We start from the raw sequence: 17,257 nt of genomic DNA, 5'->3' as shown, positions 1-17,257 counted from the left end.
GAAGGGAAAGAAGACAAGTGAAGAGGAAAGGAAAAAGGAAAGAGAAAATGAGAAGAAAATTAAGAAGGAGGAAAAGAAAGAAGACTGGGAAGGGAACAAGAAAGTGGGAAGATAATAGAAAAAGAGGAAAGATAAAAAGGGAATGGGAAAAGGGGAAGAGAGAGGGGAAGAAGAGAGGGAAAAGGAAAGGAAGGTTTGCCTGTAGCACAACAAATCTGTGCAGCTCAGCCCAGTCCACCCTGGCTCAGCCTGGGACAGGAGCCCTGGCAATGCCCAGGTCCTTGGAGGAGGACAGGCACGAGGTGACCCGCCTGCCAGCTCAGGGAAATGGTTGCACTGCCATGTCCATGTGCCCAGGCCCCTGGGACCTGCCTGCCCGCACCCCCTAAAGCAGCCCACTTGGGCATTGAGGGGTTAGTGTCCATCCCGCACCTTCCTTGCTCTGGGAGACAACAGTGGTGTGAGGCTGAGCTAGGCAGAGGTCATTTCCCCCTGCTCTGTCCCCAGGCCTGGCCAGGGTGGACCTGGCTGACCTAGTGTACAAGGCTGACCAGCTTTGTCTCAGGGCTGTCAGGGAGGTGGCAAGACTAGGGGAGCACAGCAGCTGGGAGCTAACCCTACCTGTCCTCTCTGCCAGGGGCCCGTGTTGGAAGGAGATCTAAGATGAAGTTATGGGATGTTGTGGCTGTCTGCGTGGTGCTGCTCAACACGGGCTCCACCTCGCCCCTGCCCGCCGGTAAGACGCCTCCCAAGGGGCCCCTTTCGGTGGTAGAGGGGCCTGAAGATGATCTCTCCCCCATCAGCCTGCTGCCTCCCTATGCTGTGCACAGTGACTGTAAGAAACATTCCCCTTTGTAGCCACTGCTGTCTGTCTTGCTAAACCTGCTGCTCTTTGCTCAGACATCAGCGTGAGGGAAGGACCCCCACTTCCTGCCCCCACTTCTCCCCCTAGGCAGGGTCACTGGCTGTAGTCTGGCTCCAGCAGCTCTGAACCAAGTCAGCCTCCAAAGCATCGGGTTAGTAATTGCAATGGCAATGCCCCCACATTCCTCCACCTCCAGCCCTACGTTCCTGATGGTGATAAGATCCCTTTGATTGAAAAACTTAGGAGCGATGAGAAAGGTAGTTCTGTGCAGAGGGGGATCAGGTACATACACATTACAGGGCAGGCACTGAAGCTCCTTCCCTGCCACTTGAACCTCTTCTCCTGGCTCCCACCTGCCAATGCAATTACTCACTGCCTGTAGTGGGCGCAAGTCCCAGTGGAGATTGGGCTCGGTGGTGGGAGGCACTGTACACATCCTGGAGTGCTGCTGAGTTTCATTAGATCCTTCTTGGATTCTGATCCCAAAATTAGTGTGTCTGCATGGAAAGTTACAGAAGAGTAGCAATGGGAGGGCTAGGAGCTTGGTGCAGAGCAATCCACATGGACCAGCTCCAAGTAAGACAGCTTACAAATCCAAACGACAGATAATAATCATGCCTCGCTAATAATAGGTCTCCTACAATGGCAGATACAGGATTTTCACAGTGGTATATGAGTGTTACGCTAACTCTGGTGGCTTTTTATAGTGAGAGTTAATATGATTCAGTAAGAAGTGGCAGCATGCTCACATGAGCTGTGGAGGTGTTCACTTAGCAAAGACACATTCACAGTTTGGACGTTGCTCCCTTTGCTCTTGCTCAGCGCTCTCTGTTTAGCTCATTGCAGGATGGAGACAGTATCCAGTAAATTGGATTAATTTTTGTCTCCTTATCTGGAGGCATGTCCTACCCTTGCGCCTGCTGCAGCTCCAGCCACAGGCAGCCCTGCTCTGGTTTCTCTGGAGGCAGCCGCACTAACACAGCATGGAGGCACTAAGCAGGGAGCTGTGTGCCGTCACTCTGCTCTCATCCCCCCCACAACACCCATCTCCTCTTCTGTACGCACATCTATGCCCTTCTCCATTTAGTCTTTCCTCTTCCCTTTTCTTGCTTGTTTCTCCCCTGCTGGAATCTTGCCTAGGCTGCCGCCTATGCGTGCCCCAGCCTGGGCTCCCCCTGCTCAAAGAGTGGCACCCCTGAGGTCCTTTCAGCCCCTCCAGGCAGAGAGGTTGGCCAGTACTGCTTCCTGTGAGGGCTCCAGCCTGCCAGGGCTGTGGGACCATCACACATGGTGATCTTCTTCTCCTTGGTGAGCTCCGTGGCAGAACAGGAATGAAAGGCTGTGATCAGCTTTTCAGGCCACCATCCTCTGCACTGGCTTGCTCCACCACCAGTGGCAAGAAGAGCATTAGGGGGAAAGTGGCACCAGTCAGTTTGTAGCTCTGGCAGAAGCTCCAGGGTGGGAGAGCATTAACGCTCCATCTTTTCAGGGTGTTAGTATTTGTACAATGCCTGCTTTTATCTTCAGACTTACTTCCAGGAATATGGTTCTCCGCAGCAGCTCAGGGCACCAGGCAACAGCAGTAGTCTTGTTTGTCCTAGTGTCCAAAACTTCTCATTCTTGCCTCTTCTTTCCTGTGGATTGGATAAACAAGAAGTGAGAAGACAGACAGCCTGTGTCTTACCTTTCTATAGAGTGTTACCAGTAGACAGCCTCTTCCACATATCTCTTGTTTCCAGAATACAGACATAGGTTTGCCAAACAGAGCTGTGTTGTAGGTTATTGACTAGGATAGTGTTTTGAGAAAGGGCCGACAGTTTGGTCTCAGTCTTTTAACTCTGGATCACAAATAGACGACTCGAGCTGCAAGAAGAAAGTAAGCAGTGCTGTCTTTCACAGCAGAAATTGGGGAAAACCCAAGGAGTTCCTGTGGTCTTTGCATGGCAGCGGTTTACGCAGCACCCGTGCCACAAAGTCAGAAACTCCTCTCTGCTACGTTACCAAGCCAGCTGAGACAGGGGAGACCTGCAGAAAGGCAGTTATAAGAGAGCAGTAAAATACTCTGATCCACTTTTATGCCTTTTTCAGTTGATTTAAAAGTGTGTGGTGTCTGGAGAGCAGTTTTCAAACACAGAGCCCACAGGTCTGGTCTTATATGGGGACATTGCTGCCTTCCTGCTGCAGCAGCACTTTGTTCAAGTCACCACCATTAGTTTTTGACATAATTGTTTCTCTTCACTTACTATTTGGTAGAATGCACCTTTCAACGCACAAAAGACATGTGACAATATACACATGAAAGACATGTGATGATGTACATGAGGAGTCACATCTACACCATGTAGACTTCCCTCTCCTCTTTGAGGATTCTTATATCAGCAAAGGGCAGTGTGCCATGAGCATGCATGTGTGCTTGCAGCTCCCCAGCTCATCTGTTGGACCTCCTGTGTATTAATATCTCTGTGGATACCGTTGGTCAGCTGCTTCACTGAAGGCCTTTGTGGAAGGCAGCTCACAAAGCAGTGGGAGTGCCATCATCACCCACATTGGCTCATCTGCGTAGGACAGTGTATGAGCATTGATTAGGACTGGGCACATCAAAGAGGGGTGCACTGCTCCTCCCCTGAAGTGATCTCTCTGCAGGCGGAGTGGGCAGTAGCAGCTGCCCTTCATGGTGTGCATTGCACTCACTCCAGAGAGGTTGGGTCTCCCATGTGCTGCTTGAAGCAACGGTTCATAGGATTGTAGGATCAAGTCCCACTCCTAATGGCAGGCCAAACACCTGACTGGAGCAAGATCTGTTTTCCCAGGGCCTTAACACCTTTCTGGGCTCTTGTTTGATGTGATTGTTTTCTCTGCAAAGTGCTATGAGGTCACCTGATGTTACCCCATCCCTTTCAGATTGGCTCAGAACCTGCCTTCGTTCCAGCCTACAGGCAAGGTCTTAACCTCCTGGGCTGATCAGGTGTAATGTGCTGACCTTTGCTGTTCAGGGCAGTAATTAGAGACAGCAGAGGGTTTTGGTAATTGCAGACTTCTGCATTTTTTAAATGGACTGGAGACTGAAGTGAGAGTATCCTCCATAAATGGCGTGCATTTGAAATGAGTCCGGTGTTCATAGATGTTCTAGGCATCAGTGTTCATGGGATGGCTCATTTCACACAAAGAAGAGTAGCTGTAGAGTTTGTAAGGCTAGAAAATCCTTTGTTTCCCTCATGACAACCTGCTAGGGGAAGGACACAATTAGCCTAAATAGCAGCTGCAAACAGAATAAATATAAACCAAATTATTATAAACGAAGTCAGAAGCTTCAGAAGCATGACAGCGCACAGGGAGCCAAACACTTGGTTTGTCTTGTACACAGTTGCCAGCAAATGCATTTTGTAACTGCTTGCTGCTGTATGGCCATAATCAACATGTATGTGAGGATTCAAGTATCATAAGACCCAGGATATGATCCGTAGTCTCTTGATCAAGTGAGCATCTTCAGTAAGAACTGGTGCTAAGCATGTAAAATTAAATGAAAAATCTCACCATGGACTTTTCCTCCTAGTAGGAGGAAAAGGTGTTTTTTGCACTGCAACGTCTGAATTACTCTTCATTTGTTGTTGCAGCTCCTTTGGTGTGTATGCTGTAACATGCCACGGTATGTGTGCATTATACCTCTGTTAAAAATTCTTCATACCCCTGCTAAAGGGTGTTTAAAGTTACTGCACTTAGCTTCAACATTATCAACTAATATGGAAAGTATCTAGAATAAACAGTGATACTGTAGGGCTCTTTAAGGCAAAAAATGTATTCAGTTATTCTTCCAACTGAATGCATTTCCTTCCCTACAATATTTATTAGGCACATGCAGTGTCATGAAGCAGAAATTTCATGTTTCTGTCCAGACTTCCCTGCTCTAGACACCTGTGTTCTGTGTGGCATATGCACTTTAATCTAAGATGCACAGAAGGTACAGAGGTGACCTGTCCATGCACAGTAAATCCAGTGCATCAGAGAGCTATCTGCAACCGAGCAGGTGCCACGCTGCAACACCTGATCTGTGTGTATCCAGTGCCACCTGCGTGTCCAGCCAGTGTCAGACTGAGTGTGTCTCCATCCTTGGGCCAGCATATATACAGAGAGACAGAAAGTTTGTTTGCATGGAGATGCCCAGGTTATCTAGGCATTTAGAAATCTAAAGCGTTCAAGTTTGCCCGTTCATGAGAAAAATTCTAAAAAGAGAAAGAACAGGATCAAGACACTTCTAGCCCTAGAAGCTGATATCTCTGCAGTCTCAAGTATAAATACTGAATATACTCCTGCAAAGGGTATTCTGGGACTTAAGGAGGAAAGGACTGAAATACAAGAGAACATGGTTTTATTCTCATTTCAAGAGTTATCCTTTGTTCAAAGTTTTATGTCTTTGCTGCTTTTCAGTTTAGGGACTTCAAAAATTTCCCAGTGGAGGTGTGGATTTTCTTAGATGTTTTGCAGGTGTGAGTTGCTAGATAACATATCTGAACATGCTTTTCTTGGTCATCTTTCACAGGCCTCTTCAATATATTTTAGAAATCCTCATGTTCAGGGTTTGCAGATGACAAGCTGCAAAACCTTTATTGAAAGGCTGAAGAATTCAGCTGTGTAGTGACTATTGATGAACCAACGGGGAGGGCATTATTTGTCCACTGGAAGAGGATCGTCAGACAGATAGGTTGTAATGTCTTTGTAAATTATGCTGTTCCTGATTAGGGATGCATAAAGTAGGTTTAAAATATTTAAAGTTACAGAGGCCAAGAGAAGCCATTGGGGTCATTGAGTCCCATCCCCTACAACTGCAGATGATCAGGAATGGATGTCTGGTACAAATATCCAGTCTTTATTCCACCCACTATCAAGTAACTGCAACTTAAAACATGTAGTACATAGGCCAGACTCCTCAGAATTACACTTCTTGTGAATTCTTGTACTTCTGAGGCAATAAGTTATTGACAAGTAATAATGAATGAGGAATACTAAATATTGCAGCATAACCATGTCCAGGATCATCAGATATCTAAATAGGCCACTGCCACATTAGTGCTGGTAGAGTGGCTGGCACTGCAGAGTGGTCATATTTGACAAAACCAGCTGTAGTTTCTGATCAAGTAATATTTGGTAAGGGGAAACAAAGAGTTCAATGATTCTTTGAAATCCAGTCCAGATTACAAAGATAACAAAAATAGAATCAAAAAGATTGATTTGCAACAGGTACAGGCAAAGCTTTAAGACGCAGAATACACATTAGAGTATGTCTGGCTTTAAGATCAAGGACAGAAGATTAATTATGTGAGGCATTTCAAGTCCTAGCATTCTTTTTGGGCAATAAAGCCACATTGTATGTCTTAGATATTTAGGCTGTATGTCTTGATACAGCACTTAAACTGAAACTTGCAGGTATATTTCTTTGAGGTCAATGGGACTTGTACAAGTGCTTTAATGATTATTGAATGAGAATAGTCTTCAAAAGAAGCAAACACGGAAATTAGAATATTTGTTTTCCTGTGTTGGGGCCAGGCGGTGTTACAGCAGTATGACAAAACTTCTCATGTGGCCACATTTTTAGAGGCAAGCTGGTCGCATGCCCTTTAACTAACAAACTACATACAAACATCTGTACTACCTCTTTTCCCATCCCAAGCATATAACATTTCTTTGGCAAAACCAGCTATTACTCAGGAAATTTCTGACAGGGAGGTGAGGATCCAGCATAGCAGCTGGAAAGGAGCTTGTCCTTCTGAGCAAATGCCAATGCTGCCTGGCAGGCCGTGATCCACACATCCCAACATGAGACGTTCTGCTGTGCCACACGTAGCACCTGCTCTAGAGCCAGCGACTGATTATTATAATAATAACATTTTCCGAATGTCAATCTTCATTTTTTTTTCATATCATTCCTATTGTAAACACATTGAAATTAAGGTAAAGAAAGGCAAATGTGGAAGAACACATATTATCCAAAGGTCAGATCAAAATCTGATAGCAGCAGAGATGGCCACAGCCGTGGTTGTGCTAGGACAGCTCTGTTCTACAGTCCCCAGGGAAGAGACTGACAGAGGGTCCCTTCCTGCTGTTTGTTCCTTGGGAACACCCCTATAACCCAAAAGGAGGTGGAGTGTAAGAGCACAGGCACCCCAGGAACAATTGCTGTTATTTATTTAGGAATGGTCTTCCCATTCAATGAGCTGGTGCTACACTGGGGCTGGGTAACCTATCTGGTGTTTTACTGGTGGCATGCAAGGGCTAGGCTGGGTCATTTTAGCACCAGAGGTGCTAAAGAGTATTTCTTTTTGTTACTGACAGTGTTTCATCCATTAAAGTCTCGGTGCTGTGCCTGTTAGCTGGCTGCATGAGTTCTTGCTAAGAGGTCACAAGTTTTGGGTCCTACTCAAACGTGTTCATTTTAAGGTCTCACCATGTTGGGACAGAACCAAATATTAAGTGTAAACCCAGATTTTCCTGGGAAGCAGGATGGTATGGATTTGAAGGGGCACAAGGCCTTAGGGAGGAGACAACAGGCAGGCATGTGCTGTGCTCAGGTTTGAGCCTGCTCTGTCACTGGCTTCAGACAGGGCACTGCCACTTTTTCTTTTTTTCCCCTTTTACACTCTTTATGCCCTAGCTTCTTCAGGTGCGGAGACTGCTTTGTGGGTGCTCAAGTTCCCACACAGCCCTATACAATAATGCCCCAGTGCAGATGGGCTCCTGGCAGCTGCTGCAGGAGCTGGAACAAAACTTCAAGAGTGACCACTAGAAAGCTGTCTGCTCCTCAGTGCCTCAGAGCTGAGTTTTCAGAGTTCTGAATCAGAGGCAAAACCACATCCTCTTGCTACTCCTTTGCTGCTAAGCTGCCAGATGGGATGCTCCTTCGCCCACCCTAGAGAGGCCAGAGCAGGGACCTGGACCCAAATGCCAGCCCAAAGTCAAGCAGATCTTGTGAACAACCCTGCCTGGACCAGATGAAGAACAAGAAAATTTTGAACAAATCAGGTCACAAGGCAGCATTCTTCACTGAGTTCATCCCACCTTGCTGTTTCCCCCTGCTCTCAATGAATTCCCCCAGCTGGCAGCAATTATGATGGTCCTATTGTTTCTTCCTTCTTTTCTCCTGGTGGGAACCAGTGTTTCCTACCTGTGAGAAAGCAGGCAAAGGATGCACAGGGAGGCACTGCCAAGCATGGCAGTGTGAAATACAGTACTCTGCAGAATTTCCATCGTGATCAACACTTGGGAAGTGGCAAGGTTATCTAGTGAGCTACAAACACAAACCTTGGATGCTCCAACAGGAGCAAGCACACCAGGAAGGTCAACCCTGTGCCTTTTTCTATTGATGACTTATTCTACTTGGCTGATGTGAGTGGCCCTGGAGTTATTGTTCAGGTTACTTAGCACTTTACCTTGATGAGAGACAAGTGACACCAGTGAGAGGCTGCATTTCTAAGGGCTTTCTGAGTTGGAGGGGTGGATGCAGTGTTTCCTGGGAGCTGACAAGGCAGGGAGTGAGGCTGTGAACAAGAACTGTGTTAAACATTTAAAGATGAGCTGACCCTAATGTGTTTGATACTCTGTTTCCTAATGGACACAACCAGCTGGTCTCCATTTCACTCATAGCCCCATGGATTTTCATGCAAGCCATGAAAACAAAGTCAAGCCTCAGAGAGGTGATATTTTAATTGTTTAAATCCTGAAAACGCTTCAGCATAATAATTTAATACCTGAATTTGTTGCATAGTAGGCTTTGTTTTTCGTGAAAAATACTTCATTTTCAATAAAATGAATGGTTTACCCCTACCACAGTTGATGCTTTTTTACTTTGCGAGGCAGAATGATCATCACATTAGTAATTTTAACCTCGTTAAGTCTGCCCTTTCACAAACAAGTTACTCTGAGGTTGTCCTAAACTACATCTTCGTGGTGTGAGATGGAGGGATTCTGTGTCTGTACAGGGTATGTCCACCAGATAGTTTTCACGAGTAGCAAAAACACTCCTATAAAGCAAGCTAAATATAAAAATAATTTGTGAGCAACATAAAATGAAATTTGTTACAGCCTTTGTCAGAGTCACATTAGTTGTCTGTTTCCCACTAGCAAATGATCTAAGAAGAAATGTCTTTGTGAGTATAACTTCGGAGGAAACTTAAAAAAGAACTGTGAAAGAAAGGAAATTACAGTATTTTAGTTACAAAGGGCACATATTAAAGTACCAGAACTGTTTCTGAAAAGGGACTTTTAATCTTAACACAGATCTGGATCTGAATTTTTAAAATAGTGCTTACCATTATAATGAGCTGGATTATCCCCCTTGAAATTGTTCTTTAAACTAGAGTCTGAATGCTGCTGCTTAAACTACTCTAACTGGAAAAAAAAAAGCTATGCTTAAGTGAAATATCCTGGTAATTTTATTAAATGTTGATGTAATAGCTGTACACTGCCATAAGTGCATGCATAAAAGCTACAACATAAAACAAAACTCTAATATTATAATTTTTAGTATACCTTATGTGACTTGTATCACATCACTTCAGCTCAGGATATGCAGAGTGACAAATGATACTGCAGTGGTGTGATTACATTTTTCCCAAGATCAGTATGGAAAACAATTCTATAAAGCATTAACAGTTTCAAATAACTTAAAACATAGAGTTTTATGAGATTAAACAGAAAAAAAAAAAAAAGGAAACTCACTTATAGAAATTATTATTTTGCAATTAATAGAATTTAGGCTTTTCTTGTAAAGCAGAATAGGCAACATTGTTAGGAAAGACTGCAGTTAGTCTTTTAAATCCATAACCAGGCACCAAAATGAGTAACTGTTTTTTTTCCTCAGAAGCTGAAGATCCATCTGTTCCCACTGAAATCAATTTGTGGTCAGGTACAAAGTCAGGGTTTTGTGCTCTGCCATGCTGGGTTACTGCCGTTGTGGGAGAATATTTGGCTTTAAAATAAATCTGTTGATAGTCAAATCAAAGGAATAGTTTTTCAAAATGCAATTGTGATCACACTTGAACAAACAGAAATAAATTTTCCATTTTTCCTTAATGGAAGAATGTATTTCTTGAGAATGTGATGATTTTGGTTTGGATATTCATGTAGACCTATTTTGTGTAGAAGTCTGACCGAATACTGTATGATTTATTCTTCTAAAAAGCACAGGCATCAGATTCCCATCCTGCTGGCACGCAGCGTCTCTAATTAATTGGAAATGCAAAGGCAGGCCCTGGGGGTTTGCATCGGGGAAGATGCCCAGAGGAAGGCACATTTCCCTTCCTGCCCAAAGCAGAGCTCTGGGGTGACTTTCTACAGAGGTTGGTGGGGAGGACCACAGGTGTTTAGCTGCAGGGTGCTGTACCTGTACCTGCACGTGTCGCCTGCTCTTGCAGTGCCCGGGGTATAGGGACTGTGCTTGAGGACAGGCAGGTCAAAACTTCAGGTTGCAGGGAGCAGCAGTGAGGCAATTATTTCTGTTTGTGTTCCAGGGGGGTGTTCCTAACCTGAAAGGCTGTGTCAAATCTGGATATGCCCTAAAGCTTCAAAAAAGCAAGCAAACAGCTTACAAAGAACAAGCAGAAGATGCAAATATTCTTGGTTGTTTTTGTTTTTGTATTTGGCTGTTTGTTTGGTTGTTTTTTAATTAGTATTTTAGGTGAGTCTCATTTCTTCTTTTGTTTGTTCGACTTCTGGAGTTCTGGACATTTGGTGTTCACCAGCTCTGCCACCAGCCTGGTCACTCTTCTAGATTCCCACACATGCCAGTCCTGCGGTCTCCCATTCTTCCCTTCTTTGCTTTTTGATGCATTTTCTGGTCATATGAGAACCTCCTGGAAGATTAGAGCCATGGTTCAGCTGGACATGGAAGACAGAGAATGTGCTCAGAGACAAAGTGGCACATGGGCTGCCATCCATACCTACCACTCTTGATACTCCAGTGCTAGAAAGTAGACTTATGCTCTGATTGTCCCTAGAGGAAGAAGCTCCTGCTTGGGTGGTCAGGTCTTTGGTTTGAAAGAGGGAAGGTGGAAGAGAGATGAAGAGCAGTGGGGCACATGCTGGCTGCAGCTCCCACAAGCACTGCTGCCTGCCCTGTGCTCCTGCGGGTGGGTGCTAGGCAGAGGTGCTAAAAAACGATGTGCATGTGCCCATGCACAGATTGCCTTCAAGGGATTTCCCCGGGCAGTTGAATCGTCGGGAAACAGCTTTCAGAAACCTGGCATAAACCAGAAACGAAAGCTCATGACTTTGTGCCAGTCTTGTGAGCGTTACCATAGTCTAAGTGGTAGGGCTCAGCTCTTCACACTGACCCACTGGGATCTGTGACCCTTTTTCCCACACTGTGAACAAGATACGCAGAAGCCTCAAGTTTCTGGAGAGGGGATTTTACATTTCCAGGAGTCCTTTCCCTCAGGAAACTCCAGCTTCGACGTGCATCATGTGTGAGCCAAACTCCACTAACCTGCACTGAGCACATGTTGTTGTGGGCTGTCCAATCCTATCCTGTCCTGTCCCTTGCTGTCCCATCCCATCCTGTCCTATCCTAGGTGTCTTTGGATTTTTAAATTCTAATTCCTTCACGTCGTGGAGTCTGGGACCAGTGACTACCACTCAGAGATCTTTACTACTTTTATTGCCGTAGTGTCTGAGCATTTTCTGCTGGCACTTTGTACAGCATGAAAGGCATCTGTCATGTTTGTTCTCTCAGCTTTTCCACCAGAAGGCAAACACTGTCAGTAAACTAGTTTGTTTTAAAAAAAAAAAAAACAAACGTGTCTAATTAGACATGTTTGCATGTTTTCTACGTGTGAAAACAACACACATAAACACACATGCAAAGTGTGTATGTTACAAGAAGGGGCAATACAACGTGCTTCTCCCAGAGCGTGAAATGCCCACAGAAAGCTCTGTCTGCTGCACAGTCAAGTCAGTGCAGTCCCTGCAGTACTAGAGAAGCAAAGCTGCTGGGCTCTTGACCTTCATTCTGAGACTATAAATGTTTTCTAAACAGTGCTGGAGATAGAAGGGTAACTAAGTACCCCTCAGTCAAGTGGCTTCGATGCCAAGGCAGCCCCTATGAGTCTAGTGGTGTTCCCTGGCCACACAGCTTGGCTCAGCACCCTCTTTGTCCCCAGCAGCTCTTACCACAGTGCAGAGACCAAAGAACTGCTCAGCATGTGCTAGCTGTGGTACAGAGAGGTCTCAGTATCTCTAAGGCATATCTACTAAGTGCCCATCAGGATGGGGTGGCCCTGCTGCCCTTCTTCTCCACCTTCCCTTCTGTCGATTAGCCTTTTACAGTCTTTAGTCCTTGGTCAGTGGTTATTGCTTATTCATGTATGATGTCTGGTGGTAGCTTCCTTAACATTTACCTTGTTTCAATCCATCACGCCTAGTGTTAATGCTGGCATTTCCAATTGGTTGCCCAGAGTCCTGCTTCAGGTGTATTTTACAGCATTTTTTTTTTTTCAGTGTCTCAGGCCTAGCACCCATACTTATTGGAGAGCTGAATATCCCTGCAGACTCATAACTGGCACCTTGGCATAGGCTGCAAAGTCAGCTCTCACTTTACTCCTGGCTGGCAAAGTTTCCTTCAGACCACTGTGAGCCACTCTTAGTGACTCTGTCATCATGCTAATGACTATGCTTCATTAAGCAGCAGAAAATTAGCACCAAGCCATATCTGATCAGTGTGAGCCCATCGCTTGGGTCCATGGTTCAGTGGTTGCTGGGTCCTGCAGTGCTTGATACTGTACCAAGAGCACAGGCCCACGCTGCTGGCTGTGTGTGGAAACTTGGTTTTGTGGGATGGTATAAGAATTCAGTGCTGTACCAGCCAGAGGCTGGCTGATGACAGGGGCTAGAGGTGTTCCTTGAACAGTGCTAAACTATGGAAGCAAACCTGGGGTACTTTTGATGTCCAGTTGAAAGCTGCCAAGAAGAGCATTGTTGCATTGAACATAGCTAGTTTGGGGCTCTGCAGGCAGAGGGTGTTATTGCTTTTAGCAACTTGCAAGGACTCACTGAGTAGCCCAGTAATGCAGCTGTCATTGTGTTAATGTGGGGTACCTACACAGCTTGGTAACAGCCTGTGTGGTTGTAGGTGGGCACACTGACCAGGGTCAATAGGTCCAATACAATTTCTCTAGGGGGGCTCTATGCCCACTGTTCCCACCAGTTCCTTAATATCACCCTTGTGCCATATGTCTCATCCAGCAATGTAATCCCCAAGTATTGGGGGTCACTGCAGTAGTCTCTCGATAGATTTGATGCTTGGAATATTTTCCAGTTCCCTGGGCTGAAGGGGAAATCCACCCTGGAGACAGAAAATTTGCAGTCATCTTACTCACAGGGTTGGCATTGCTCCCAGTGAGTCTCCCAAGTGGCCTGATGTTGCAACAGGGGATGAGCTGAGCAGGGATCCCCAACTCCATTAGATGAATTTGCCACACATACCTCATCCCAAGTTGTAGCTTGGAGAACTTCTTGGACAGTTTGTGTTAGAGCCCCAGTGAGATAAGCAGCGTCAGTCATGCAGCCAATTATCCCATTTTCTGGTGGCAGCAAGTCCATGTGTGTAGCTAGGAGGGCTTCTGTAGTTGGATATACTGTTGGCTTGATTGATTGTGCTAGCAATGTTGCATTGGGCTCTTCTATGGTGTGTTTCCTCCACTTTAAATATCACAGTCCTCTCACAGCACAGGAGGCTCTCATCAACATTAGTTCCCTTGGTGCAGTTGGGGTAGTGGTCACTCATGAACCAGGATAGATGTCAGCATGGTCTCTGAGAAGGGACACAATCTATAACATGGGCCTTTCCTCCTCTGCCTACCCTCCAGGGCATACTTGGATTGGCTTGGGCAGGACAGTGCTTGAACACTATAACTGATAAATATGTAACCAAAATAAATTCCTGCCTGTAGCAGTGTTGCAGGAGTAAGTGGTGTTTCTGCACCTGAATTCCATGCAGTTTAAAATTTATATGTCTGTTTGGGTTGTTATGTTTTCAGGTAATCCGGGTTTTGTTTCTCTGTCAGGCAGGGGACACTCACTCCCCTCACTGCACAGGCAGTGTACCAGGCTTGGGATAAGTATGAGGTTGAAGGCTGCAGACAAGAATCTCCACATACAGGATGGGTTTCTCTGTAACAATCTTCTATCTCCTTCCTGGTGTTTGACTGTTGCATGAATTTTGTTAAACTCTAGTATGCTTCCCTGACAGTTGCATTTCAGTCTCCACAGCAAATGGCTGATTGCATCATACTGCTGGTACGAGGGCTGGGCCAGGACTGTGTGGCAGAGGTGTGAGCTGGGGCAATCACTGTAGTATGAAGGGTGATTTACGTGTGAGTGGACAGCCTAGAGCCATCTCCTCAGGGTCCCCCTTCCCTTACTGGATTACAAGCTGAGAAGCCTTGTTTCTGTGCCGGAAACCTAGAAACCACCCAGTTCTACCACAACAAGTGCCTCCTGCCAACGCCCTCTCCATCTGCATCCATGCCAGAGCCGAGCTTGTACTTCAGCTATGGTGCTGTGCCAGCTCGACATGGGTTGTCTTGCTTGACTGAACCTAGCAAGTTGTCTACCCCTTCTTGCTTTTAAGGAATGTAGCCCGCCCATTACCTTGACCTGGACCTTGGTCAGTAGGGCCATATTCATATTGTGCAGGCAGGCATATTGTGTTGCCTGTCCTGCAACAGAGCTGGGTGGTGCATCAATGGACACATCATCCAAGCTGTCCCACTCCAACAGGTATGGCTCATAGTGGGTACTTTGGTATCTGTTACAAAGGTGGTAACAGAGGAGTGAAAGAAGGGTGCACTTGCCATTGGCATCAGAGGAATATGGAGTGTAGTGCAGGGCTGTGCCTTCTTCAGATCCCATATAACTGTATAAATAGCAGCCATCCCTCCTTCAAGTCTTTTGACAGTCACTGATCTGTGAGATTGTTGCCTTTGGAATGCGTATCTGTAAAACAAAGTATAATTCATTTTTCCCAGTCCCCAGATCTACAGTTTATAGGATCCTGCTTCCTGTGTGCCACCCTCATTACATGAAAGTGCAAGAGTGCCTGCTTTCGTTACTCTTCCCAGTCTATGCTATTTTGCTGGAATCATCTATGGAAAATTGTATACCTGTGATCCATCACTGTTTTGTCATGGACGGGGTCCTCTAGGACATGGCTGCTTTGGGCAGGGGTCCATTTTGTTCCTTAGGTGCAGGTGCACATTATTTCAGCGGATTTTTGCACTAACAAAGTTAAGATCCCACTGCCCTCATCTCCTCTGTATTTGGCGCTTCTACTGAGGATATGATGGTGCACCTTCTCTAGGTAATGGGAGACAGCCTCATGCCTTCCTCTCACCTGTTAACTGAGTCCATGCCACCGTATGTGGGATGGATACATGAGTTGCCTGGTCTCTCATCAGGGTTCCTGCCTGTTACAGTGCTCATTAGGGAAATATGGCACTGAGCCTCTGCCTGAGGAGTTGTTCCTATCTCAGCACCTGACTTGGTGAGAGCCTTCTTGGCTCAGTGAGGTGCCAGCCGCTGGCCAGGTGCACTGTATTGGGTATCTCCTTTCCCAGTATTTGCAGTTCCTGGGAAATTTGTAGGGGTGCTTCTGGAGACAGAGCTCCCATAGATGGCGGGCTGGGTACATGACACTGGTCTCTGTTAGGTGGGCAATTTAAGTACAGAAAAAAGCCTCCTCTTAGGCCTTATTACAAAGGAAGTGAGTCCTCAAGTCTGGATTTTTGGCACAATAAATGAGAAAAAAAAAATCTCAGTACTGCAGTGTACGGTATGTTTTCAAGAGACATTCATTAATAATACAGCATAAGGGCTGCACATAGGCTACTGACAGACTGACCCTTCATAAATCACTGTATTCACTAAAGCAGATGACATGGAGGGATTTATTCTGTGGGAAGATTAAAGATTTCAAAATCTGATTTTTTTTCCAACTCATGCTGAAAAGATGATGGCTGAGAACTTTTCAGAACATGATCAATTTCACCCTCCATGAAGAGCTTCACTCTGCTAGTCTCAAAACATTTAATTGACTTCAACTTTCATTTATTTGAATAATTTATCACTGGTAGAGTATGTATCAAGTCAAAAAATGAAATAGGTATTTTAACTTCATAAGAAGAAAATGTGTTAATAACAATTGCTTTGAAAGTTAACATAATACTTCTATTCTGACCTATTTCCTCTCAGTCTAATCAGCACCTTGTGACACAAAGTACATCCATGAGAATTTTTTCAAAAGCTCTGATAATAAGTATCCCCTAGAAGCAGTAAAAAAAGGCAGCCATTTAGCCAGGGATAATAGCTCAGCCCAGTACCCCATGACATTCCTCTTTCTGTCATGCCCAAAAACCTTATCAATAGATGACTTGGGCAATACTAACTGCTGCTGGTGTGAAAAGACAACAATTAACAATCATAATCACTAAATTGCTTTAAAGAAACTTCATAATTTTTCTGCTTTGCTGGTAAGAGCCTCTATAACCTCTACAGTAGCTTCATCCAGCTATTAATTAATATTCATATCATGACATGCTTTGTGTTCCCTTGATTTTGACAGGGCTCGTTCAATACTGAAAGGTGCACTGGAGCATCAGCAGTCACCTACAGGGATACACACATACCACATTTCTTTTTCCCCTAATGAGTTTTCATGATGCTCTAAACCATTCCAAATTCTGCCTGATTTCTGAGGGTCTTGGGCGCATGCTCTGGAGTGGTAGGCAGAGCAGCTTGCTTGCGTCTAGTGTTTTTGAGCAACAAATGGACAAACTTAATGACAACTGATGTGTGACAAAGCCTTTTCTCTCTTTCCCAAACAGCTAATATGCCAGAGGATTATCCAGATCAGTTTGATGAGGTAGTGGACTTCATTCAGGCCACTATTAAAAGACTGAGGAGGTCACCAGATAAACAGACTCCGATTTTTTCTAGGCGGGAGAGAAACCGGCAAAACATAGCTACAAACATAGAGAATTCCAGCAAAAAGGGAAGGAGGAATCAAAAGGGCAGAAATCGAGGATGTGTCTTAACGGAAATACATTTAAACGTGACTGACTTGGATTTGGGATACGAAACCAAAGAAGAGCTAATTTTCCGGTATTGCAGTGGATCTTGTGATGCAGCTGAGACTACCTATGACAAAATTTTAAAAAACTTAACCAGAAAGAAAAAACTTGTGACCGACAAAGTGAGGCAAGCTTGTTGCAGACCCACAGCCTTTGACGATGACCTGTCCTTTTTGGACGATAACCTGGTTTACCACATACTAAAAAAACATTCCGCAAAAAGGTGTGGATGCGTCTGACAGCTGCGGGCCAGAGACAGCGCCAGTTTTGCATTCCTATT

The 17,257-nt window shown here is 45.1% G+C and overlaps 1 protein-coding gene across 2 annotated transcripts; it reads left to right on the top strand.

Annotated features, from left to right (window-relative positions):
* Positions 1–663: 663 nt before the first annotated feature.
* Positions 664–17,216, top strand: GDNF (glial cell derived neurotrophic factor). 2 transcript variants are annotated; one of them, XM_008949945.1, is made up of 2 exons: positions 664–736; positions 16,732–17,216. In XM_008949945.1, the coding sequence occupies exons 1-2, from the start codon at positions 664–666 to the stop codon at positions 17,214–17,216; spliced, it is 558 nt and encodes a 185-aa protein (XP_008948193.1). The 2 variants fall into 2 exon arrangements, with proteins under 2 accessions (XP_008948193.1, XP_008948192.1); XM_008949944.1 differs by having other exon boundaries at positions 664–835.
* The last annotated feature ends 41 nt before the right edge of the window (positions 17,217–17,257 follow it).

This window comes from Merops nubicus, unplaced genomic scaffold (assembly GCF_000691845.1).
Source record: "Merops nubicus isolate BGI_N331 unplaced genomic scaffold, ASM69184v1 scaffold15161, whole genome shotgun sequence".
NCBI lineage: Eukaryota > Metazoa > Chordata > Aves > Coraciiformes > Meropidae > Merops > Merops nubicus.
The sequence above is the reverse complement of the archived record's forward strand: the minus strand, read 5'-3'. Positions and strand labels throughout refer to the sequence as shown.

What these genes read in the sequence shown, in the direction of transcription:
- GDNF (XM_008949944.1), top strand. Translation starts at nt 664, where the DNA reads ATGAAGTTATGGGATGTTGTGGCTGTCTGCGTGGTGCTGCTCAACACG. An exon ending in CTATGCTGTGCACAGTGACT is followed by an intron (nt 836 to 16,731) that starts GTAAGAAACATT and finishes TTTCCCAAACAG; the next exon opens with CTAATATGCCAGAGGATTAT.